This window comes from Capricornis sumatraensis, chromosome 2, assembly GCF_032405125.1.
Source record: "Capricornis sumatraensis isolate serow.1 chromosome 2, serow.2, whole genome shotgun sequence".
NCBI lineage: Eukaryota > Metazoa > Chordata > Mammalia > Artiodactyla > Bovidae > Capricornis > Capricornis sumatraensis.
In genome coordinates, this window is record NC_091070.1 from 111,012,320 (window position 1) to 111,037,410 (window position 25,091).

Here is a 25,091-nt window from a genome sequence, read left to right on the forward strand (position 1 = left end):
AAAATAATGACTGTATTAAAGGAATATAAAAGGAATAAAGTTAGGTACCCCAGTTCCTAGTTAGGGCCTTGCTAAACAGACAGATCTGGTGAAAGTTGGTGGAACTAGGTGAAATAGTGTTTGCCATTTTATGAAATGGACTGAGATGGTTTTAATGGAAATGTTGCTCTTTTCTTCTCCAGCTTTGCATTTGATGACTAGTCGTAAGGGAAAGAAAAACTTTTAGGTTCTTTTTTAGGGGTAGGGTGCCCCTGGGTTCTAATTTGACTCTGTTTTTGATAATCCTTAGTTCGTATCTGTGCCTGTAATGGCCATAAATCTCAAGGTGTTATAGCAAGAGCTCAGTCTCTTCTATCTTGGCTGTTTTGTATGTAAAAAGATACTCATTCTGCCCCTCTTCATGTTGTGAAGACAAATGTTGTATAAACTTTGTGGATACATACGATGAATATTTACAGCAAGATTTTTGCCTAAGAGGGTAGTGCTGGAGCTAACTTTCTTTGTATTAAGACTGCTTGCTTGCAATACCTGTCACTTGATATAGACCTGCTATTCCAGGATTTGTTTCAGTTCCTCTTCCCCATCTGAAAAATCACTGCCAGTTACTTGTTAAGGTAAAGAGATGGCAGTTGGCCTCCCAAAGATATGTCCCTTTATGGAATTTAGACATGAGGGGATAATATCTGACATAATTTTCAGCAACTGAGAAGCCCTGTTGAGCACACACCAAAAAATCATTTTTATAAAAATGACAAAGGCTGTACATCGCTAAATCTCCTGGTGCCTTTTATCATCTTTCGCAGATTGCTTCCTGATTTTTTCATTTTCTTTCTCTCCTCAATCCAGGCTGGCCACAGCAAATATCATCCAGGATGTCCAGCGAAGGGAGCAGCGCAGATGGCAAGGCAGACTTAGCTAATGGTAAGGGGCCAGAGCGAAGGTGCCGCTGTCTTTGCTGTCGACTGCAAAGAGAATGGAGACCTGGACTTTCAGGGAGGGAGTGAACTCCTCCTGTGCTGTCCGAGTGTTGGAAGTACATAGGAAACACCTTTTTGTTTCTGATACTTTTGTTACTTCAACTTTCATCTTGATTGTTTTCAGAAGATCAGTAATGGAGTTGTACCTCTAAGAGGTCAAGTGGTTTGGAATTCTGAAAGTTTGTAAGGGTGGACAAAACGTAGGAGATGCTGTTAATAAAAGAGGAAAAGAAGATCGAATTGGTGGTGGAACCAAGGTAGTTGTTGGGAAGGCAAGACCTCCCCGGTTACAAGGAGAGGTCTCTTTCCATGGTAGATCATAGTTCAATAGATTAGATAAGAGATGGTTATAAATAACTGGGATTAGAGCTTTTTTTCTTTGCTCCTTTTTCTTCATTTCTTTTTCTTTTCTTAGGAAAAACTATTAAATCATTGGGTCTAGGGCCACGACTGAAGTGACTTAGCATAGCATAGCATATTAGGGCATATTTGAAGGCAGAATATCAATTTCTAATAGAATACAGCTACCACTAGGTCATTGACCAGTGCATCAACTCGGAGCCAACTTCCAAGCTAGAGAAAGTCCTTCAGAATAGTTACAGCTGGGCAGTACAGAGTCCAGTATTCCTTAGCACCTTGTAGGTTAGGATTATAGGCTAAATTCTAGTTGATGTAGTTGGTAGAGCAATAAAGTGTTGAGTAAGGGAAGGGGATATCTTCAACATGCTGTTTTTCTACCCCTTTTGTTATTTTCTTAACCACCGCTGCTCATTTATTTTCTGTAAAGGAGAGTGATTAAGATTTTTCACTGGGCTTAGTTGAAAGACACAGGATTCTAGAGGGGTTTGAGATATAAAATTGGAGTTTGGCCATTAGCTAGATCAGGGATTGCAAATTATGGCCTGCAGGCTGCTATTTTTGTAGTTTATTGGAATTCAGTCAAGCCCCATTTATTTACATAGTATTTATGGTTGCTTTTGTGCTACAACATGGAGTTGAGTACTTGTGCCCATGAAGCCTAAAATTTTTATTATCAGGCCTTTTATAGAAAAAAATTGCCAACTCTTAGCTGTATCTGGTCATTGACTGTTAGGGTCCTCTTACTGAGCTTGTGATATGCTCTGGCCCTTATCTTAAAGTGGTAAGGCCCCCAAAGTCATCTTTGTTTGTTAATCATAATTTTAACAATATGCGCTAGGAGGTTTGATGTATTATTTTTTTCTTCTCCCCAGAAGTGATGGGTGTGAAATTTTATCCCTTCTCACCACTCTCAATCTCAAACACAATTTCATTTCAAAAACCACATGTATTAATCTTTCTCACTGCACACAGGAACCTCAGCAAATGTAGTTCCTAGGAGCAAATTGCTGCACTTTTCCTCCTTCCAGTTCCTAGCCGTTTTCACACTGTACTCTAGTTGAAGTGCTTTTTGAAAACAGATGTTTATGTGTCTTCCAGCCTTTCGTCACTACTTAAACCAAAAACATACGTGTTTATCTGTTTTCCATAATAGACTTTGTCTAAGAGTTCATTGAGACGAGATATCATTGCTTCAAAGAGCTTCAGAAATTACTGCTCTTACCCAGATGACTAAGCAAGAGGACACTCCCGCTTTGAACCCTTAGACCATCAGTGTGGTACTGGGGTTGAATAGCTATCCCAGGGTCACACATAGCTGGTCAGCCTTTCGTCATAGCCTCTACTTCTGGCAGGATAAAATTTGTAGTCATCTGAGGAAAGGAGGCCATAAGCAGTGTTTAAAATTCTCATTTGCCCCCTCCTTTCTTTACACCTTGACCTTAGTTTGAAAGTTGTAGCCCTGTGGGCTCCAGAACATTGCCTGAGTGTTTTGGCTGTTAGATAGGAGAATTTGTATCTGGTATATAATTCGTTCACTGGTATATAATTTGGCTGTTAGATAGGAGAATTTGTATCTGACTGTTGGGAATTATATTGCTCAAAGTGACCCAGTTATTGTATAACTGCCAGTATGGCCGACCTAGAATGTGATAAACTTTTCTTTTCGAACCAACTCATGCTGGGGATGGCTGTTCTTTTTCCTTATATTCAGTTTAATTGCTATAACTAATGGATGCCCATCTAGCAAAACAGCGCCTAAGGTAGTTAGGCTCAGGCCTACTTTAATAAAATCTGCCAGTGCTTTGCTTCTTGAGAATTTATTATAATCTTTGGTTGTCCTGCAGTTCTCATTTGTGTGCCCTGCAGTTCTTTGTGTATATCTCTGGCTTTAATCGTTGTTGGATTCCCTCTAGAAGGTACTGTTTATAAGCATTTGTAATGAAAACATTTTTGACCAGTTTTGGTTTATGGGTCTCATGATGTGATGATTTTTTTAGACTATGGAGAGGAAGTCGTTGTGGTCACTATCTTATTTCCTTATTTTGCCCCTCCCCTACCCATTCCTTACTAACATGCAGGAAGCCTCTCTAGCAGTCCAGAGGAGATGTCTGGTGCTGAGGAGGGGAGGGAGACATCCTCAGGCATTGAAGTGGAGGCTTCAGACCTGAGCTTGAGCTTGACCGGGGACGATGGTGGCCCCAACCGCACCAGCACAGAGAGTCGAGGCACAGATACAGAGAGCTCAGGTGAAGACAAGGACTCTGACAGCATGGAGGACACCGGCCATTACTCGGTCAACGATGAGAGCCAAGTCCACGACCGCTCGGAGGAGGAGGAGGAAGAGGAGGAGGAGCATCCTCGTCGTCGTGTGCAGCGCAAGCGGGCCAATCGTGACCAGGACTCATCAGACGATGAGCGGGCCCTGGAAGACTGGGTGTCCTCAGAGACATCAGCCCTGCCCCGACCTCGCTGGCAAGCCCTTCCTGCCCTTCGGGAGCGGGAGCTGGGTTCAAGTGCCCGCTTTGTGTATGAGGCTTGTGGGGCAAGAGTCTTTGTGCAGCGTTTCCGCCTGCAGCATGGGCTTGAAGGCCATACTGGCTGTGTCAATACTCTGCACTTTAACCAGCGCGGCACCTGGCTGGCCAGTGGCAGCGACGACCTGAAAGTGGTGGTCTGGGACTGGGTGCGGCGGCAGCCAGTGCTGGACTTTGAGAGCGGCCACAAGAGCAATGTCTTCCAGGTGAGGCCAGGGGACAGACCGGCAGTTGAGAAAGTCAGGCGTGAGCTAGGCCTGAGCTGCTGCTGAAGGAAGAGTGATAGTGAGTTGTGGTAGGAATTAGATATCAGGAGTTGGTCATACCTTGGCTCCCTTAATGACTTAGAAGAGTTAAATACACTGAAAGACCCGCGGTAATCTTTTGTTTCCTTGAGCACAGAAACTGGTAGAAGCCTCGTTATATAGGAAGGGTGTTTGGAAATCATCAGGAAGGCACTAATGCCGTGCTCGGAGGCATATAATATAAGAACAGAGGCTCTTGAACCAGACTGCTGAGTTTAAATCTTGGCCCAGACCCTTAACTAGCTGTGTGATTATGGTCAAGTTTATTTAACTTCTGTCTTTCAGTTGATTTGCCTTTAATTTAGGCCTGATAACGTACAGAGTTGTGAAGATTAAATAACAATGGAAGCTAAGCAGTTAGAACCGTGCCTGGTACTTAATAAACCATTGATAGATAAAGTTAACATTTTTATTCTCTGGAAGTTTTACTTATCAGCCCATCCATCATCTAGTACCAGACATTTATCCCTAAGCATGTTCTCTTTCCTTCCCCAGTATCCCCTCTGGTTTCCTTTATCTTTGTAGCAGATTTTTGTTGACTTCTTGAATCAAGGAAGATTCTTCTCTGTTTTTCCCTTACCTTTCTTTCTTGCTGGGTTAGTCCTAGTTCACCTGAGTACTTATCCTAAACCAGTTCAACCTTCCAGAGTCAACAGAAATGCTCTCTTATATTAGAAATTCTTTCTCTTCTCCTTTAACCCTCGGAAGAAATTGGACTTGAGCCAGCTGTACGAGAGCAGGAGGTCTAAGTTTCCAGCTGTTGTATAGCAAAAGGGGATGATTTGGGGTTGTCATCACGTTTTTACCTCTCAGATTCACTCCTTCAATTTCTCTTGTCCTGTTTTTTTTTAATTAACATCCAGGCCAAGTTCCTTCCTAACAGTGGTGATTCCACCCTGGCCATGTGTGCCCGTGATGGACAGGTTCGGGTAGCAGAGTTGTCTGCTACACAGTGCTGCAAGAATACAAAGCGTGTGGCCCAGCACAAGGGAGCATCCCACAAGGTAAGTAAGCCCTTGTCCCAAAGGTTGTACATTTTAGCTCTTCCATGGATCTCAGCCAAGGCCCTCCAGTATTTCTGTCCATTGTGTCCCCTTTGTTATGGACACCTGCATCACTTCTTTCAGTCCTAAGACTTGTAGATAAGATTGGAGAAAAAGCAGTCTCCCAAAACTTCTCAGAATCTTGCACATGCAGCGTTCACCTGATTATTCTAACTCCTAAGCTGAGCCATGGTTGGTTTGGAGATCCTGAGGCCCCCTTTGCCTCCCAAGCATTTAAAATTTGCTCTTACTGTATTTTGAACATTTTAACAGTTCAAAGGTGCTAGCTGTTGGCTTCTCATATGTGAGCGCTCCAACTTTCCTGTTCACAACACTCAGTGCATAAACAGCACTATTTCTGGAAGCCCTATTTAGAGCTGGGAATATAGGCCAAATAGTCATGGTGGCAGGCAGTGAGGAGCCAAGAACTGCCTAGTCTCAGAGTAGGCACTGTTTTCTTCCATGCCATGAAAAGATGATCCTCTCTTTTTATAAACCCTCCACAAATATATAGGTGGACCTGAAGGTATATAAAATATATAGCTTTTCTTGCCCAGATGACTCAAGAAATGTGAAAATTACCTATTTCTTTGATTCTTAAGACTATTAGTTAGATAACTAACTTTTAGAACTAAGCTATAGAGAATGAAACTTGGGTGCCATTTCTCTCCCCACCTGAGTGAGGGTGTGGAATTGATTTTGAGAATGACCCCTAATGGCAGTGTTTTCCTTTGGTGTCACTGTTCAGATCCCCTGGAGACAAAGTAGCAAGTCACCTGTGCTTTTGACTTGTATAGAATAAACAAGCTGTAAGTAATTCACGCACAAGAGAGAATGGGCTTATTAAATTACCTTCTTTCCTGGGATTTTACAACAAAAAAAGCTAGCTATTTGTCTTGCTGAGCCATTTTAAATGCAGCCCTTCATAAATATAAAGGAATGAACTAGACAGCCTTTAATGTTAATCTTTCAGAAACCGCTTCCTTTCTCTCTTCTCCTTCAGTTGGCCCTGGAACCAGACTCTCCCTGTACGTTCCTGTCTGCCGGTGAGGACGCGGTGGTCTTCACCATTGACCTCAGACAAGACCGACCCGCTTCGTAAGTGTAGCAAGAGTATTTTTACACAATTTGAATTTCTTGACCTTGAAAGGATTGCAGATGTCCTAGGTTTTGAAGATACTGCACATGTCCTAGATAATTCTCAACTAAGCACAAAGAATAGTTCCTTTGTGTCTATAATAAGAAATGGATTAATTTAGGGAAATTCCGTACTACTTTGTTGTTTATCTGTTTCTCAGCAATAAAGTGCTATTCAACTTAGCTTCATTTCTAAAGCAGAGTTCAGTTATCTTATTATATTGTGAGCTGTAAAAACTGGATGATCTTCTAGTTCATTTGGGTGCCGCTGAGCTTCCCCACAGGAAGCACGTTACTGGCAGCTTAGAGATATGCTCGTGTGTGATTTTCACTTCAGTTATGTATAGAAACATAAAAATTAAATGGTGATTCTTAAAAATATTGGTAGTTGTAGTAGAACTCATCATATCATAGCTCATTTTTACATGAATCTGAGACTGATGGGTAAATTATATCTGCTTTTAGCTGTGTGATACCATAGAAAGAGCATAGCATCTTGTTTGTATCCAGGCAGCCCTAGGTCAGATATTAACTTGGGTGTTCCTAGTAGTGCCCCATATGACCTTTCTGCACGTCAGGTTCTTCGGCCTCACTGTGGGTATAATCAGTCTCACTCTCTCTCTCTGATTTCTGTGAGGATTACTGATAAGTGTACTTGGTGCTTCAGCATAGTGTGTGGCAGCACGGTGGTTTTTCTTTTTTGACTGCACTGTGTCTTTGTTGCTGCACTGGTTTTCCTCTAGTTGCAGTGAGTGGGGGCTGCTCTCTGGTTGCGTGTGCAGGCTTCTGTGTGTGGTAGCTTTCTTGCTGTGGGCCACGGGCGCTGCTGCACGTGGGCTTCAGTAGTTGTGTCCGAGGGCCCGGTAGTTTGGTTCCTGGGCTCAAGAGCACAGGCTCAGTAGTGGTGGTGCACAGGCTTAGTTGCTCTGTGGCATGTCGGCTCTTCCTGGGTCAGGGGTCAAACCTGTGTCTCCGCACTGTCCGGTGAATTCTTTACCACTGAGCCACCAGGGAAGCCTGGCACCGTGGTTATACCTGGCTAAATTGTAGCTACTAATTAGTTGACTTTTTCCATTTTTATTGTGCTTGTAATAAAACATGTACGGATGCAGTAGTGAAGCACGTGGGCAGAATATAAACGCTACCTCGTGCATACCTCCCCCGCCTCCCACTTGCCTGGCTTTGACAACTGTTGTTAAAAATTTTCAGTGCCTTTCCAGTCCTTTTTGTGTACATTCACGTATCTTTACTATATACATATACACTTTTCCCTCCAGTGTGGGATAATTGTATGTATATATAAACTTGCGTGTATGTTATGTTCTTGCAATTTGCCTTTTTCACATTATAATGCATTTTGGAGATATTTCTACGTCAGACCAAAAAGGCCTACCTCATTTTTAACCATGTCATATATATCATAACATTGGTGTACCACAGTTTGTTTAATGATGACCTAGTTGATAGATTATCTAGATTATTTACGATATTGTTTGTTTTAAAAATTATATATATATATATATATTTAATATGCCATACTGGAAGTTTACTATGGGACCACAGAGTATTCAACTTAACAGATCTTTTCCCCCCTTAAAAATTATCTTAAATCTTATAAGTGAATACCAATATTGAGTAAGGGGTATCACTGATCTTTACAAAGCAAACAAGTAAAATAAATGTTAATTAGGTGATATAATCTTAAGGCTGATTATTATCAGACTTTTAGAGAGATTAGTATAGAAAAAGTTGTCCACAAAGTGGAAGAATTTAAAATAACTGGTTAAAGGATGGAAATGTTTTTGGCTTGTGGAAAGGATATGTTGGTTATTTATATAAAACTTCAAGAGGATGAAGGTTGAGAGAGAATGAATGGACTTCTACTGGAAAGGGAACAGGCCTGGGTGATAAAGGTGCTACCTTCAGTCCTAGCATGTAGTTATCTACCTTTGAGAAATCATTTAAGCTCTTAAACTGAATGATGTTTGTTATTTTCAGTTCTAAAATTCTGTGGTTCTGTGGTAATAATGGAACATTAGCAGGTTTTCCAGAGAGGAGTGGGAAGGACAAAGATGGAAAAAATGATAGAAGTTTGTTTGGTCTGCTCTGGTAGAGAGTTGTGAAGCAGAACGAGATCCTCTGAATCAGGTTCAGAGGAAAACTACTATTAACCCACAAGAAATTGGGAATCTGGTTCAAGTAATGGGCAGAGCACATGACTTTGGCAGATAATGGAATGTGTGATGAGATGTTATAGGCAGAAAATCTGACTGAGAGTTGACCAGTGAATCCAGATGCAAGCAGTAATAGATGGGATAGAAATTAAACAGGGGAACATAGGAGGAACTTACAGTAGGAGGGGGGTCCAGATTCTGAGCTGGGAAAATAAGAGACAGTGGGTCTTCAAAAAGTTTTTGCTTTAGGGGTTGAATTAGTGAAAGGCTAGAATGAGGTCGGAGGACTGAATGTGAAGGTCATGGCTAGAATATCTTAAGCTGGTGCCTTAACATCTGCTTATATGCTAGGCATTTTTGTATGAGATTAACTTAGAGGAATATTTCCTTTTTGTATTCATAATAGCTGACTCTCTAGAAGCTGGTGAAAATGGCTAATGTCATAGGAAAAGAGATTTAGAGCTGGGAGGGGGGGTATTCCTTTAGCCAGTGGAAGCTGGTTTGAGATATTCTTCAAAAGAATCCTTTGGTTTGATCCATAATTTCCCTTTTTCTTAGAGCATACCTGCTCATTAAAATTGCAAGTTTTAAGGCAAAATTTGGTAAATTTGTTTCATATGATTTTTTCTGCTACCTTGCTCTGGTGTCAAACCTTTTTTTTTTTCCCCTGCTACCATTATTAATCATATTTATACCTCTGCATTTTCCCTGGAGAGTTCAGGGTACTCTGTGTATTTATATATTGGGAGAGAGAATTGTTTGTTTTAGGTGAATATATGGAGGCATGGAAAGATTGAGTTCTTTGTCAGGATTAGATGACAGTGGAGCTGTCGTAATAACTTCATAGTCTTTCACATCAGTTTCCTCATTTTGCTTCTGCATGGTAAACTTTATGTTTGTCTGACCCTCTCCCTCTGAAAAAATCCAGATTGCTTAGGAGATGAGACAGTACTCTGGAAAAGAGCAGTATCTACTCCTCTTCCTCTTCCTTATCTAAAACTCAGAGCTGCCTCTTCTCCATTGCTAATTTTGTTCCTGAAACTCTTTTTTTATTTGTTTCTGCCTTGTGTTTTTGAGGGTTGGGTACACGTGTATTTATGTTTTCCCTAATAACATTTATTTTTAATGACCTCTATACACTATTCTTTCAGTGGAAAACTACAGAGATTTTAAAATTAAATATTAATAAAATTTCTCCTCTTTGCCTAGAACAGTTTAGGTTGGAATGACTTTGACCATGTAGAAAGGATGCTAACACCATTTACAAAGAAACTTGTCATAATTATAGTTCTTTCTCTAAGCACCAGAAATGAACAAAAGCTTAGAATTAAAAATGAAAACTCTTATTCATAATTGCCAAAACTTGCAAGCAGCCAAGATGTAGTTCAGTAGGTGAATGGATAAACTATGGTACACCCAGATAATAGAGTATTATCTGGCACTAAAAAAAAAAAAAAAAGTCCAACCCTTCCTTTCCTGTCTTCCGTAAATTTACTAATCCTTATGATGTCATATTTGACAGTTTGGACACTTCAATCTGAGAAGAGTAGTCATAGGGCCACCCTTAAGGTGGGACAAATTATGGAAATTTTATAAGGTTTCCTTGGGGGTCCCATGAATCACCTGTTTTTGTAGTACAACCAGAAGAATAATTCAGAAATTATTTTCAGCCTTATAAATAGCTGTCTTCATAGGAATCTCCTCTCCTAGTTTTCTTCAAATAAGGGAACACTAATATTGTTTCCCTTTGGATTAACTGTTGCTTGCCATTTTTCTTTGTGCATTTTAAAACTGTGTTTTAAGTGATACTTTTCTGAAATCTGGGAGGTAGACTCTGACCTTAAAGTCTTTTCTGTCCACTGTTCCTGTGATTCATCCTCCTTTCACTCGCTGCTCCCAAATGATTGGAAAGATATATTTGTAAGTAAAAGGTGGGAAAATGCGGGTATTGTCTCTTGAATGGTTGGTTATCATCATATTGGACTCAGGCTGAGACTCTGGGGAGTGATATACTTTCATACACCTTTAATTTTATACTTCTTGAGGAACACCATAAAAGTACTACATGTTTTATTCCATTTCCAAAGTAGCACTTAGTAAATATATAAGACAGCGGGTTATATTTTTCTTTTCTTGTTGCAATGTACAAACAAAACCACTTTTTTCTTTCTTTCCAAATGAACATCTGTTTGGGTTCTTACTAGCTGTGTCTGCATTACTCTCTGTTCTCACTTGGCATGACTGTCTGAATCTTTGGGAGAATATAAATTTGTACTTTTCTACTCTTGAAGGAAACTGGTGGTGACAAAAGAAAAGGAGAAGAAGGTGGGGCTGTATACAATCTATGTGAATCCTGCCAACACCCACCAATTTGCAGTGGGTGGACGAGACCAGTTTGTAAGGTGAGTCTGTGGCTGTTTTGTGTCTTTGAGAGTTTGAGATTGTGATGCATTGTGTACTGCCAGCTGTCCCTTTTGGAAAGGGATGAATTGCCTAGAAATCCATTAACCACCATCTTTGATTTTTTGCCATCTTCCAAAGAGTTTAAACTTCTGTGATATATTCTGTTCCCTAATTAACATTCCCTGAGGGATGGCTTGACATGTTGCGGATATTATCAGGTTTAAGGAAGTTTGATGAATTGATCGAGGTCTCCACCTAGTAATTAGCGTAAACCCAGGTTTACTAGCAAGTGCTCTAGTTAGTAAATACTTTCCACCATTTTTCATATGTAAGTTAACATGCACTAGAAATTTTGAATACTGGTTTCAGATGCGGAAATGATTTATTTGACTAGGAAATGCTCATTGTGAACTCAGAGTTTTTGGCTCCTAGTCTCCTGAACCACTTCTCTTTACCCTTAGTGATGTTTTTGTTTTGAACATTTCTTGTAACGTTGTCTGTTGAGGCATATCCTAAGGGAAACAGCTTATGGATTCAGTCCATGACTACATGTGACTGCAGTTAGTTTCCTTGACCCTTTGTCACAGTTATATCCCATCCCTACCCAGTTGGTCTGTCTCAAGTATATTTTTTAGTTGCCAAGGGATCACCAGTTTGAAAGGGAGGAAGGAGAGGTTTATAGGAAAATGAATGACTTTATGTTTTTCTGATAGTGGTGAAATACATGATCTTCCTTTTTAAATGAGAGGGTATTTTTTATAACTACTGCTGCTGCTAAGTCACTTCAGTCGTGTCCGACTCTGTGCGACCCCATAGACAGCAGCCCACCAAGCTCCGCCATCCCTGGGATTCTCCAGGCAAGAACACTGGAGTGGGTTGCCATTTCCTTCTCCAGTGCATAACAACGAAAAGTGAAAGTGAAGTTGCTCAGTCGTGTCCAACTCTTTGCGACCCCATGGACTACAACCTACCAGACTCCTCCGTCCATGGGATTTTCCAGGCAAGAGTACTGGAGTGGGGTGCCATTGCCTTCTCCATTTTTATAAGTGTATTCTGTAATTAATTTTATTAATAATCACAGGGATGGACTAAATCTTTAGAAATCCCTGAGAAGCGATCTTAATTTATTGAGGAGCCCTGCAGGAGAATTGGGGAACTTTGTTACTCTCTTCTTCCCGTTTTCATTGCCTTCTAAATTCCTTTCCTCTGTTGACCAGTAGCAAATATGTAACGGTAGGTTTTTTTTTTAAAGATAAGAAGCTGTTGATCAAAAAAAGGGTTTAGTTGTTGGAACTTTCATGTGCTACTTCCTCCAATAAAAGCATTTACTGAAATTTCTAATTTGGATTTCCTGCTTGAGCTCTGGATTCGTTAAAAAGTCTGTGAATTCAGATAATTCAACCACGAGGACCTTGATGTTTGGAGGAAAATGGAGCCATTGTCTGTATTGATAACTGCAATTGATAATGCCTTTATCCAAAGCTGATACTTTATGAGGGTTAAAATGGGGCTGGAAATTTGTTTCAGTGTTTCGACACAAGGAGAAATACTCAGATCTTCTGACTCTTATCAGCCTGTGTTCTTTATCCCTTTTTGGGTGCCAAATTCTCAGCATGTCATAGGCTGTTTACTTGACAGAAGCACATGTAAATTTTGAGGCACAATTGGTGATGGACGGGGAAGCCTGGCGAGCTGCTGTCCGTGGGGTTGCAAAGAGCCAGATACGACTGAGTGACTGAACTGATCACCTATGAGCAGATGGCCCTTCCAACACCCTAGATCGTCTCTCATCATCCTCAATTTCTCTGGCACCTCTTCAGTTCATTGAGTATATTGGAATTCCTCCTTTCTGATTCTTTCTTTGACGGAACTTTAGGCTCACCTTACAGTATGAATCTGAAAATCTTTTTGCTGAATATTTTATATCATAACACTATTAGCTTTCACTAGTCTGAAGGAAAACCTCTAAGGGAGTACAGAGAAATCGCTTACTTATCCTCAAGGCTTTTGCATCGTAAATACAGAATTTATTAGGATTGTGAAGGAACATTTAAGGGAAACCTTAGAGAGCCATGCTTTTTGGAATATGATCAAAAAGCGGGGATAGGTAGAGAGAAAGAAAAAAGGTAGGCAAGTGAAGGGTGATAGCGATTTGAGTCTCTGCTACTAAATCCTGCTTTGAGTTGGTGTAAGAATTTACAAGAGTGAAGGAAAGGAGACTACATCAGATAAATGAGTCTTGTGGTGATAGATTTGGCAGTGTGATTGGTTGACATGTAAATTTATTGCTAAAGGATTTGGTATAGGCCCAGATTTATAAAACAGAGTCAATAAATAGTCCCTTTGCTTCCCTGTTGTTATCAGTGATACTGAGAGAACACTAGGTTAAAGGCGCATGGCAGGAAGAGGAGGTGAGGGGGGAAGAGGCGCTTAAAGTCAGTGAGGGCCCGGAGGCCTGTGCAGAGACATGCAGTGAGGGTGTTGAGACAGTGCCCACGCTATTCTTCATTTGATTTAAAGTGTCAGGGGCACAGGAAGACTCAATAATGTGGAGATGTCACTTCTCAACTTGAGTTGTTGATTCAGTGCAGTTCCAGTCGAAATTCCAGCAAGATATTTTATGTATATCAACAAGCTGATCCTAAAGTTTGTGAGGTGAGACTAAAGATCAACACCATACTGAGGGAGAAGAACAAAGTTGGAGGCCTGATACTACCCAACTTCAAGACTTACTGTAAAGCTGCAGTAATTCAGACAGCATTATATTGGTGAAAGAGACAAATAGATCAAAGGGACAGAATAGAGAGCCCAGAAATAGACCCCCATAAATATTGTTGAGCTATCTTCGACAAAGATGCAAAGGCAAAAAATGGAGAAATGATAGTGTCTGCAATATATGGCGCTGAAATAACTGGACATCGACGTGTAAAAACTGAATCTAGACACAGACCTTACACCCTTCACAGAAGTTAACTCAAAATGGATAATACATCTGAAAGTAAAACCCAAAGCTGTGAGACCCCTGAAAGATAACATAGGAGAAAACCTAGAAGACCTTGCATTATAAAGACATCCGTGAAAGAAAAAATTGATAGGTTAGATGACATTAAAATTAAAAGCTTCTGCTCTGTGACAGTATCTTTTAAGAGAATTGGAAGATAAGCCACAGACTGAGAGAAAATACTTGCAAAAGGCACATCTGATGAAGGACTGTTATCCAAAATATACAAATAACTCTTAAATCTCAACAGCAAAAAAAAAGTCAATCAAAAATGGGCTAAAGACCTTAACAGACACCTCACTTAAGATATTCAGATAACTGAATGGAAAGATGACCATCAGGAAAATGCATACAGTGCAAAATGATAACAGCTGCTTTGGAAGACAGTTTGACAGTGTCTCCAAAACTGGCACCCTGTGATCCAGCAGTTAAGCTCCTTGGTATTTACCTAAAGAAGTTGAAAACGTATGTTTATACAGAAACCTATACATGGACGTCTATAGCTTTATTCATAATTCCCAAACTTTAGAAGCAACCAGCATGTTCTTCAGTATGTGAAATGGTGGTTTATCTAGACAGTGAAACATTTTTCACCACTAGAAAGAAATGAGCTATCACATCATGAAAAGACATGGAGGAATCTTAAATGCATATTACTGAGTGGGAAAAAAAGCCAGTATGTAAGGACTTCATACTATATGTTCTAACAGTATGACATTCTGGAAAAGGCAAAACTGTGGAAATAGGATCAGTGATAGCCAGGGGTGGGGTGGGCCAAGAGAGAGGAATAGGCAGTGGATTTTTTACAGCAGTGGAAATACTCTATGATGTTAATGATGGATATATGTCATTATACATTTATCCAAACCTGTAGAATGTAGAGTAAACTCTGTAGATTTTGAGTGATTATTGTATGTCAGTGTAGGTTTTTAAGAAAACTACCATTTTGGTGAGTGATTTAGATAATGGGAGAGGCTGTACATGTGTGAGGGCGGGGAGTGTGTGAAAATATCTATACAGCTCTCTATTTTGTTGTATACGTAAAACTGCTTAATAAAGTAGTATAAATCAAAAAAAAAATTTTTGAATGACAAGCTTCTGTCCTATGCTCAGATAATAAGAGAAATTTTTTGTATTTTTGTATCACCACTTTCTAGCACAGGGGTTAGCAGTCTACACTGTTTTTGTAAATAAAGTTTTACTGGAACATAGCCATAGCCATTTGTTACTGTGATAGAGACTGGATGGCCCTGCCAGCTTAAAATAATTACTGCCTTGCCGTTTAAGAAAAAATTTGCCAACCCCTTGTCTCAAGCATCATATCTAGAATATAGTAGGTTCTTAATAAATACTTATGGAAGAAAGAGGAAGATAAAAGAAGGGCAAAGAGCTTTAGATATTGAGGAACACAGAATGTTCCATACACCAAAATATTAAATACTTAATTAAAATTTTTTTATTAATTTGATGACTTGGGAACATAATAATGACCTAGTGATATTTGAAAGCTGTTGATTTAGATTTAGAGGGGAAACAAATCTGATTGTTAGCAGCTATATTTGCTGAAGAGTAGTAATTGGTAGTACAGCAGTCTCCTATTTGTCTTCTTTTTGTATTGGTTCATTTAAAAAACATTTCCTGGATAGTCTGTTTATGCAGGATATTTGTTAATGAATCGTGGAGAATACAAACATATTGATTCATTTGTTTATTCACCTAGCATTTACTGAGCATTTGTTGTGTGCTAGATACACAGTTGACTAGATACAGTTTCTGCCTTCAAGGAGGATTCTGAAGAAACAGATACATAAGATTAAAAATATTAAGTAACTTACCCAATGTTACTCATCTAGTAAGTAGCATAGTTTCTGAACTCAGTTCAGACTCCTTCAATATGGTGGAAACCATTAACTATGCTGTTCTTTCTCACAAAAGAAAATTAAAGACAAACGGGAAATATTTCAGGTAAAGGGAACAGTTGTATTAGGATAACAAGATGAGACATGGTATATTCAAGAAAGCATAGCTGTGTGTGTGTGTGTGTGTGTGTGTGTGTGTGTGTGTGTGTGTAATGCATAGGATCTTTGGGAAATGGTGGGCAGCCATATTGAGTAGTTTCTACTAGAAAGTACAAAATCACTGAAGAGATTTAATTATGGAATTTACATTGCATTTTTCATGTTAGACGTAATTCTGGTGACAGTATGAGCAAGGAAATCAGTTAGAAGGTTACTACAAATAATGTAGGCGAAAAATGAATAAGAGTGGAGAAAGCAGATATAGTGAAGAAATACACCCAGGAAGTCAAATTGTTGACAGGAAGAACATAGGAGAAGAAAGGATCTGATTTTTGGTTTGAATTTAGGATGGTGCCATTAACAAAGATTTGGGGGAAAGGGTAAATCTTGAATGATCTTAATTTAAGGAGAATGATTTTGTTTTGGCCATTCCATTACAACACTCATTTGGCATGTAGCTATAAATGTAGAGCTCACTCAGAACAAGTGTGGGCTGGAGACACAGATCTCAGGGACATGTATCTACATATAGGTGGCAGTTAAAATGTTGGTAATGGGATTTGATCCCCAGAAGAAAGTATAGTGCAGAAGTCTTCCTCCATTTTGAGTCTCTGGCCTCTTTGAGAGTATGAGAACTATGATCCCGTCTCCTTGGAAGAATCCATGTAAGCACAATTTCTGGGCATTCACATATACTTGAACTCTAGGTTTTAAAATTTCCTTGCATAGAGTCAGAGGAGAACTTAAGACTAGACCTTTGAACAACATTAGCATTTAAGGGATGAACACAAGCCCATGTGCTTGTGGTTGGATATCAAGGAAGGAAAGTATTTCAGGGAAGGAGTAATGAATAATGTCAAGAAGAGAGAAAGACCCAAAAAAAGTATCTTGTTGGCATTGGTGGTTAGGTTACTGATGACTTTAGCCAGAGTAGTTTCAGTAGTGAAGTGAAAGCCAAAGCTAGATTAGAATGGATTGAGAAATGAATAGGGGGTGAGAGAATGAAAATGTTAAGAGCAGATTGCTCTTTTCCATAATTTAACTGATGGCATAATGGCGTGGTGGGGGGACAGAAAAAGCAAGAGTAGGAAAGGTCAGTGGAAGGATTTTTAGAAAATGGGCAGACAGTGGTGAGCAAGAGGGCTAATTAAGCAAACAGGGTCCTTGGAGGGATGAGACGCTTGAGATTGGAGGACACTGATGTGCAAGGACAGTGACTAGATGTGGCTTGTTCCTCACTGTATTTCTAGCACCTGGTATAATACTTGGCACCTAATCTTTGTGTTAGTGGTTGCACGGATGATTAAAGTTTGGATTGGAAAGATGAGGGAAGGTGAAGGTGGTTTGGTGCTTGATGGGAAAGATGGAAGAATGGAGGGAGTCTTGAGATATAGGTGGTAGCTTGTAATAGTTGTGGAGAGAACTAGCCAAATAAAATTTCAGGAAGGGACTGGGACTGAGGACCCCCTGACTTACAAAAAGCATGGTCTCTGCCCATGAGTAATAAACCGTATTGGGGAGGCAGCATACATAGAAAAGGATCTGTAATGTTATTTCAGTGTAGATAAATAGTAAGTGATATAAAAGCTGAGAGAGGAGATAAGCCACTTCAAAATAATGTAATTTAGGATTACTACTTGAAATGAGAAGTACCTGGATAAAAGAGTTTTGTTTGGAAGAGGGGTAGGAGAAGATTTTTGTGGAAAAGCCTGAGTCAGAAGCTGAATTGGGAAATGTCTTTTATCTGTTCTGACATCCAGCTGACTGCTGTTCTAGTCACTACATTGAACTTCAGCTCTTCAAGGGTTGTTTGTAAGTTTTGACATTTTCATTGCTGCTTCTGTAGGATTTATGACCAGAGGAAGATTGATGAGAATGAAAACAATGGAGTCCTCAAGAAATTCTGCCCTCATCACCTGGTAAGATTCATGAAGGGCCAGTGGCTCCAGGCTTCCCTGACTCAACCCCAAGCCTGCCACCAGACTTGTTGACATAGTGGGAAGAGCTTGGACTTTGGAGTCAAAAGACACCTGGATTTGAATCCTGGCTCTACCGTTGAGCAGTTTTGTCACCTTACCTCCTTTAGCGTCAGTATTCTTACCAACAAAAAGAGATAGAGATAACTGCCTTGTACCGCAGTGGTAAAGCCTAACAAGATAATGTGCATATGAAATGGCTAGCATACAGAAGACAGCTAGTAGAAAGCCCTCTCCCCCAGTTTGGTCAAGTTTCATCAGTTATACTCCTGTCTATCTGTCTCTCTGCCTTTCTCTGTCTGTCTCTCTCTCAGACTCTGGGAGAAGATATAGGGGAGTTTTAAGGAAAACCTGTTTGCTGAAGGTGGTATAATAAATGGGGGGGTGGGGCATCAGTCAGTATCTGCTCCTTATTGCAGGTGAACAGTGAGTCCAAAGCAAACATCACCTGTCTTGTGTACAGCCACGACGGCACAGGTACGTGAGCAGGGCCCAGCTCCTAGGCTGGCGTGCCCCCTCTGTCTAGGGAGCTGCTGAGCCAGTGAGGCATGTGCCCTCCCGTGCTCACCACTGTGCTGTGGCTCCAAGTGGAGCCGTGGGGAGTCGTCGCTGATGGTGAGCACACAGTGGGGGGACGCAGCAGACGACCCTTGGAGATGGCAGGCACTCGCAGAATGCCACAGCTGATCCTTGGCAGGGCCTGTCCTGAAGGCCAGGCCACTTGCTTGAGCAGGTTCTTACGCCTTTGGCTCATTCCTGAAGTAATGGGTATGATCTTCCTGAGCATTCTGCTACCCCTGAGTTGGCAGCGTGTTCCTCGTCTACCCTAGACACCTGAATTGCTTGCTGTTCCAACTGAGTAAGATGGGCACTATACCTGGGTGTTAGGAGGGGGCACTACTGGCAAGAAGCCCCACCCCAACCCCCAACTCCCAGTCCTAGCTTTTTTCAGCCTTTGCCTTCACTGCTGTGTGCTTGTTCTTGGCAGAGCTCCTGGCCAGTTACAATGATGAAGACATTTACCTCTTCAACTCCTCTCACAGTGATGGGGCCCAGTATATTAAGAGATATAAGGGCCACAGAAATAACGCCACAGGTGAGGCTGTCTTTCTAGGTTTCTGTACCCCAAGCCTGTTGATTTGAAGAACCACAGTATCTCATTTAGGTTGTGCAAATAAGAACTACCTAAAGGAGTAGGCTACCCATCACCAAGGGACAAGCCTAAGTGGGCTGGAGTTTTCATCGGCCCTCCTGTGCTAGAGGAGAGAGGGCTCGGGAGCATTTCTCACCACAGCAGTGACGTTAGACTTGGTCTGGGTGTAAGGAAACTAGACTGACTATATTTTTTATTTTTTATATGTAAAATATATATATATATATGAAAACATGATTTCAGGTAACTTCAGGATTAAAAGACTTACTAGGGAGTTTGGGAGAGCCCTCCTTAGTTAGTGGTACTGAGACTAATTGCCTAAAATAGGGGGTGAGCTTGTACTTTTAAGGAAGAGGAAGAAGTAATTTTTTGCATGAGATAGAAGAGGAGGAATGGCAATAGCACCTCACCCAGGTTTGCAGTGATGGTTGGCGCTTTTTGTTCTGTCTGTGGTTCCCAAACTTTGCTATACGATGAAGTCACCTGAAGCCGGCTCCCACACCCATCCATTCTGACTTAATTGGTATAGGGTACAACTTGATTAGGAGTTTTAAAAAGCTACCTGTTTGATTCTTGTACAGACAAGTTGGAATCACTGCTCTTGGTTGTTATTAGTGCTCATAACAGATGTCTGTTATAATGTTGACTGGGAGAGAGCAGTTAGTTTTCCTTTTTCTCTTGAACTGTGAGAAGAGAGGGGAAATGCTATATTTAATCTTGGTCCGTGGGCATACAGAAGGAAGTGTTTCAGTTTTATGATTGATACGGAACTAGACATAGCAGTTGGGACTCCTGGATCCTCTTACTAATTTCAGAGGGTGGAGTCCTGTTGTTCAGTCTTGGTAGCAAGCACACCTCAGGTGCTTCAGGCAGTTGTAGCGTAAACTTCCACCTGTCCTAGGTCATCTAATGACCCAGGAAGCATGGACAGGGTACCAGTGAATCACAGATACCAAGGATAATTGTAGGGCATAGGACAGTGCTGCTTTAGAGTGGGTAAGCTGTGGCCATTCAGGCTGGGACAGGTGAGGCATTGGTAAGGCTGGTGGCTGCTCCATAGAGGCTGTTGCTGAGGACTGTAAACCTCTCAGCTCCGTGGACCTCTTTGGGAGACTATAAATCGTCTCTGGGACTTGGTGTGATTCTTATTCTGTCTGTCTATTTTACATGCATAATCCCTTGATTTGTTTTGTGAAAGTGAAAGAAATTCTTGGCTCTTAGCTGATTTAGATTTGTAAATAAATTTCCTGTGAGGTAAATATTTAGGCCTAATGCCAGCAGCTCTCATGCGGTTTATTCCCTCATTTATCATTACAGTAAAAGGCGTCAATTTCTACGGCCCCAAGAGTGAGTTTGTGGTGAGCGGTAGTGACTGTGGGCACATCTTCCTCTGGGAGAAATCATCCTGCCAGATCATTCAATTCATGGAGGGGGACAAGGGAGGCGTGGTGAGTATGGTTTGCTGGGTTGGCTGACTCCCTACTCTCTCCAGTCATTAAGGTAGGTTTCAGCAGGGCCGCAGAATTCTTACTTTGACAACATAATACCATGTCTTAGAGGTCTAGCCAGCTAAATAAAAGGACAGTACAGTCTTTTTATACTATGGGATGGGGATGCTGAGGTTTTAATGAAATTATTTTCCTTTTCCTGTCTTCTGTAACTCTACAGCATGGTTTATTAAGAGAGAGGGATTTTAGGGAAGAATCTCTGGCCCGACTGAGATATCTTTATGTGTAGACTTCCCAGAACAAAAACATTAGAGTTAAGGGCACACCATCCTACACAGTGTAGTAAGTAGCTTAGTAGTAATCTTGATGACATCCTGGATTAGCAGATAGAAGCTAGGAGAATTTTTTTTTCTGACAGTTGAGAAAATCAGGATATATAGTCTGTACACTGATACAAACACACATGATATACATAGGAGAAAATATGCGCCCCCTGCCCGACCACCCTTTTTTTTTTTTTACTGCTATACAACCCATTATCGTATCATATCTGCCTGTCCTTTGAGTTCTACAACCTCCACAGAGATAAGACAAAAAAGGAAACCCGAGGATCTTGAGTTGGGAGTGAAAGGTGGTCACCTCCTAAAATATATCTAGCTAACCATAATTTTTTTTTCCTCCTTTGAGACCTAGAGTCAGGAAGGATTCAGTATTCAGTAGCTTTCTATGATAAGGTTTTCAGACTACAGACAATAAGAAAGAGGCAGTTGGGGCAGCTGCATTGTCCTGACTACCCAAGATAGTCTGGTTAAGAGCATCTCAGGAATGGCTGAGGAGCTGTAAGAGAACCCAGCCATCCCTTGATGAGGTTTATTGAGAGTAGTATTAAAAGTTAGAATGGTTCATTGCAGTTGGGTTCCCATTTCTTCTTGTGTGTCTCTTATCGTGGTACGAGGCTATTTCAGACTTTTCTGGTTCCACTAAATGTGGGGGACCTGGAGCCAGTATAGATCCAAGGCTTATATGGCTTGAACATGAGCAGAGAAGAGTCTAGAACTTACAGGGGTGTGTCACTGTTGCCTGCCTCATCTCCTGCTCTTCCATAGGCCCTCTTCCATGTGTAGGCAGCAGACCCAAAACACTGGGGTCTTAATGAGAATTCTGTAGTGGGCATGTAGCCATAAGGAAGTCAAAGGAAGCCAGTGGATCTTTTCTTGATCATAAACTATTGTCTTGCATTCTGTTCTAGAGAAATGCAGGGCTAAATGCCTTCCCCACAGGCCAGTACTTGTCTTTTGCCCAGATCACTCCACAGGCCAGTCTCTTGTCAGCTCAGCCGGTGTCAGGATTTGATGACTAATCCCGGGGCTCAGATGGGGAGGGCATTTGCTTTGGATGGGCGGGCCCCAGGCCTGATTTTAGTGGTCGTAAGAGTGGAGCACTAGAACAGGAGGTATGAAGACTGCACCCTGCAGTGAGATTCCTGCTTTTTTCTTGCCTCTGTGTAAGCTGAATGATCCGTGTGGTCCTCACGTGGCTCCTTCTGACTTTCTGTGCTAACCTCCCAGCAGTGAGGTCACAGCACCAGCCTGAATGCAGAATATATCATAAAGGAGATAGGGATCTTTGAAATTCTCATCCACCTTGCCCAAGTCTCTTGATTTTGTATTTGGCTCAAAATCTAGGCCTTTTATTGTTTCCACTCAGGGCCAAGGGTTGTCACAGGACAATCCTTAGTTTCCCAAAAGCACTTTGCTCCTTTATCCCATCCTCTGCATCCCCTAACTCAGTCATCTAAGGCCAGAGCTCTTTTCTCTGCTCAGGCGTTATTGACAGGATAAGCCCTGACCTTCAGATAGGTCAGGTGAAACGACCAGGTCTTCTGGCCCAGAAGCTCTCTGTCGGCTCCCTCTGCAAGCTCCAACTCAGGTACTATGTGTAACTTACTGTCTTGTTCTCTTGTCACTGACTTTGTCCATAAGTCTCAAGTTCCACGGAATTTCCTTCCTGTGCTTTTTTATTTTACTGACTTGTCAAGCAAAGCTAGGTCAGAGTTTTAGAAGAGTATCCAGGGCTTATCTGGAGATGGATGAATGAGTTCAGGTTTGTATGTGTTATCACATATCTTGATAATATTTCTGGCAGTGGAGTTTTTCTATTTAGTGCCTTCTCTGCTCCAGGTGGTGGAGCTTCTTCCACACTTCCTAAACCTCAGATATAAACTTTGCAATGAGCTGATATGTGGAATAAAAGGAGAAAGGGAAATGTGGTTTCTGCTTTACTTTTACACTCAGACTTAGCGTCAGTCTATTCTCAGAATTAGAAATGTGTATGTCAGTTTTCCATGCTGACCTTGGCTTCCCGCCAGCCACTCTGCATGTGCAGGTGAGGCAGAGGCTGGTCCATGGAGAGCTGAGAGGCTGTTTGCCAAGGTGGTTTTCTTGGACTGTATGGCAGCTGCAAGACAGGGTGGGGTGGGGTGAAATGAGGAGTGGACGGGACCACACCTTCTTCCTTTTGCTGTCTATTCCTCGTCTAACTAAAAGCCCAAAAATCCTTTAGCAACTACACTAGGACCAGCTCTTCTGGTGGGGACAGTAGCTACCCTGCTCTGCTGAGGAAGGCTGATGTTTCCAAGTCAGACAGCAGGGGGCATGGGTGCCTTTGGATAGGAGGCTGCCTAAACCAGAAGGCCTTCGTCCCAGCTTCTGAAATTTCTTCCTCCTGCCCAGTGAATAGTATCCGGAGGGTGGCTGAGCTTGAGGCGGTCGGTGCCCCAGGAAACTGCCTTGCTGTACTCTGCTGTCCTGCAGCTGAGCCTGTTACGCTTTCATGGCAGGCAGCAGGGTGCCGTCTCCTGGGGTATGCAGGGGTCTCAAGCAGACAAGTGTCTCCACTACCCCACCAGTGTTCAGGCTCAGCCTCTTCCCAGCCCATGCCTTCTTCCAGTTCTAGTAAACAGTGCCAAGTGAATGTAATTGTTCTCTGAGCCTTCTCTAGGGGCTCAGCAGCTGCTGCTGTTTTCTTCATTTTAAAAAATTTATTTGCCACTTGGTAAAAGCCACTGGGATGTTTTTTTCCAGCCTTGGGCGAGTTGAAGCTTTGGAATCTGGAGAGAATGAGGTCATCTGGACCTCATTGCTTTTTTGTGAAGGCAGCATAGGCTTGGCCAGTCACCCGCCCACCCCTGGAGCTATGTCTGGGGATGAGGCTACCCCTACCTAAACATGGGAAATGAGAGATAGGCCTGATCTTATACCCAGTCTGTGTCCAGGGCCCTTTGGCCTAGGCTCATGATGGGTGGGCACGTCCTCCCAGCAGCTACCTTAACTTTTATCAAGGACAGTTATTGGTGCAAAATATGTAGTGATTTTTAGACTATTCCCACGTACCCCTAAGCCTATGTTTTCCTCTTCTCCTGACCAGGTAAACTGTCTTGAGCCCCACCCTCACCTGCCTGTGCTGGCAACCAGTGGCCTAGACCATGATGTCAAAATCTGGGCACCCACAGCTGAAACTTCCACTGAACTTACAGGGTTAAAGGATGTAAGTAACTGACTAAGGATTTCTTCTTTCTGCTTATCAAAATACTATTAGGAGTTTTCATTGTTATAGGAAGGAATAACTTGCTGTACAGTTTTTTAAAGGCGCTGCTCTAACACCATCCCCCACATTCCTGTCATTGCCTCTCTAGGAATAGTCCCAGTCCAGGGGTCCATGGCACAGCTTTTAAGTGCCTCTCGTTAATGGTAGAGTGGGGTAGGGGACATCGTTAGGAAAAATCATCCACCTTCTCAATGGATGAACCTGGAGCATCCTTTCTTAATCTCATCTAGCTCACTCCAGTTTAATAAGCTTCTAAGGGAAGATTTTACTGGGCTGGAACACCAGCCTTTTCTGATCAAGTCTAGGGTTTATATTCATCACCCAATCCCCTCATCCTCTTCGGTTCCAGGTGATTAAGAAGAACAAGCGGGAACGGGATGAAGATAGCTTGCACCACACTGACCTGTTTGATAGCCACATGCTCTGGTTCCTTATGCACCACCTGAGACAGAGACGCCATCACCGGGTAAGCGGGAGTGGAAAGTGAGCTCCCAAGGGCAGTGACCCTCTCAAGATGGGGAAACATCCCAGTGCATACTTCCTCATTGCTTTAGGAGGAATCAGGTGAAGTTGGTTGGGTTTCCTATCCATTATTCCCCATCCCCATCAGAGCCTTCCTGTAGCCTTGGCCAAGCCACTAGTGGAAATAGATGGTGTCTGTTCTGTGTTCTCCATCACCATGCATGCGCCAGGGTGTCTTCAAAAAGGCGAACACATGAGGGCGGGGAAGGAGTTGAGAAGAAATAATAAATCTCAGGCTGTCTTCTGTTTTTTCTCTCATGCCAGAAGAGACCTTGGGGTAGGGTTTAGCAAACTGGCAGTTTTGGCAAGTGCCTGCTTTTTGTAAATAAAGTATCGTTAGAATATAGCCACCCCCATGCATTTATGTATTGTCTGGCTGCTTTCATGCTACAACAAGAAAGCAGAGTTGAATAGTTGTGACAGAGATATGGCCC

At 41.8% G+C, this 25,091-nt stretch overlaps 1 protein-coding gene across 3 annotated transcripts in view; it reads left to right on the forward strand.

Moving 5' to 3' along the window:
* DCAF8 (DDB1 and CUL4 associated factor 8) overlaps positions 1-25,091 on the forward strand; it is a 41,863-nt gene that overhangs the window by 12,818 nt on the left and 3,954 nt on the right. For all 3 annotated transcript variants that reach the window (XR_011144438.1, XM_068965988.1, XM_068965992.1), the window contains exons 3-13: positions 847-921; positions 3,416-4,077; positions 5,040-5,180; positions 6,223-6,317; positions 10,822-10,932; positions 17,799-17,871; positions 18,348-18,405; positions 18,917-19,024; positions 20,399-20,529; positions 23,956-24,075; positions 24,485-24,601. Coding sequence is in view for 2 of the 3 variants with exons in the window: in XM_068965988.1 (XP_068822089.1) it covers positions 873-921; positions 3,416-4,077; positions 5,040-5,180; positions 6,223-6,317; positions 10,822-10,932; positions 17,799-17,871; positions 18,348-18,405; positions 18,917-19,024; positions 20,399-20,529; positions 23,956-24,075; positions 24,485-24,601 (1,665 nt within the window). In the remaining variant the exon portion in view is untranslated. The remainder of the gene's footprint in view (positions 1-846; positions 922-3,415; positions 4,078-5,039; positions 5,181-6,222; positions 6,318-10,821; positions 10,933-17,798; positions 17,872-18,347; positions 18,406-18,916; positions 19,025-20,398; positions 20,530-23,955; positions 24,076-24,484; positions 24,602-25,091) is intronic.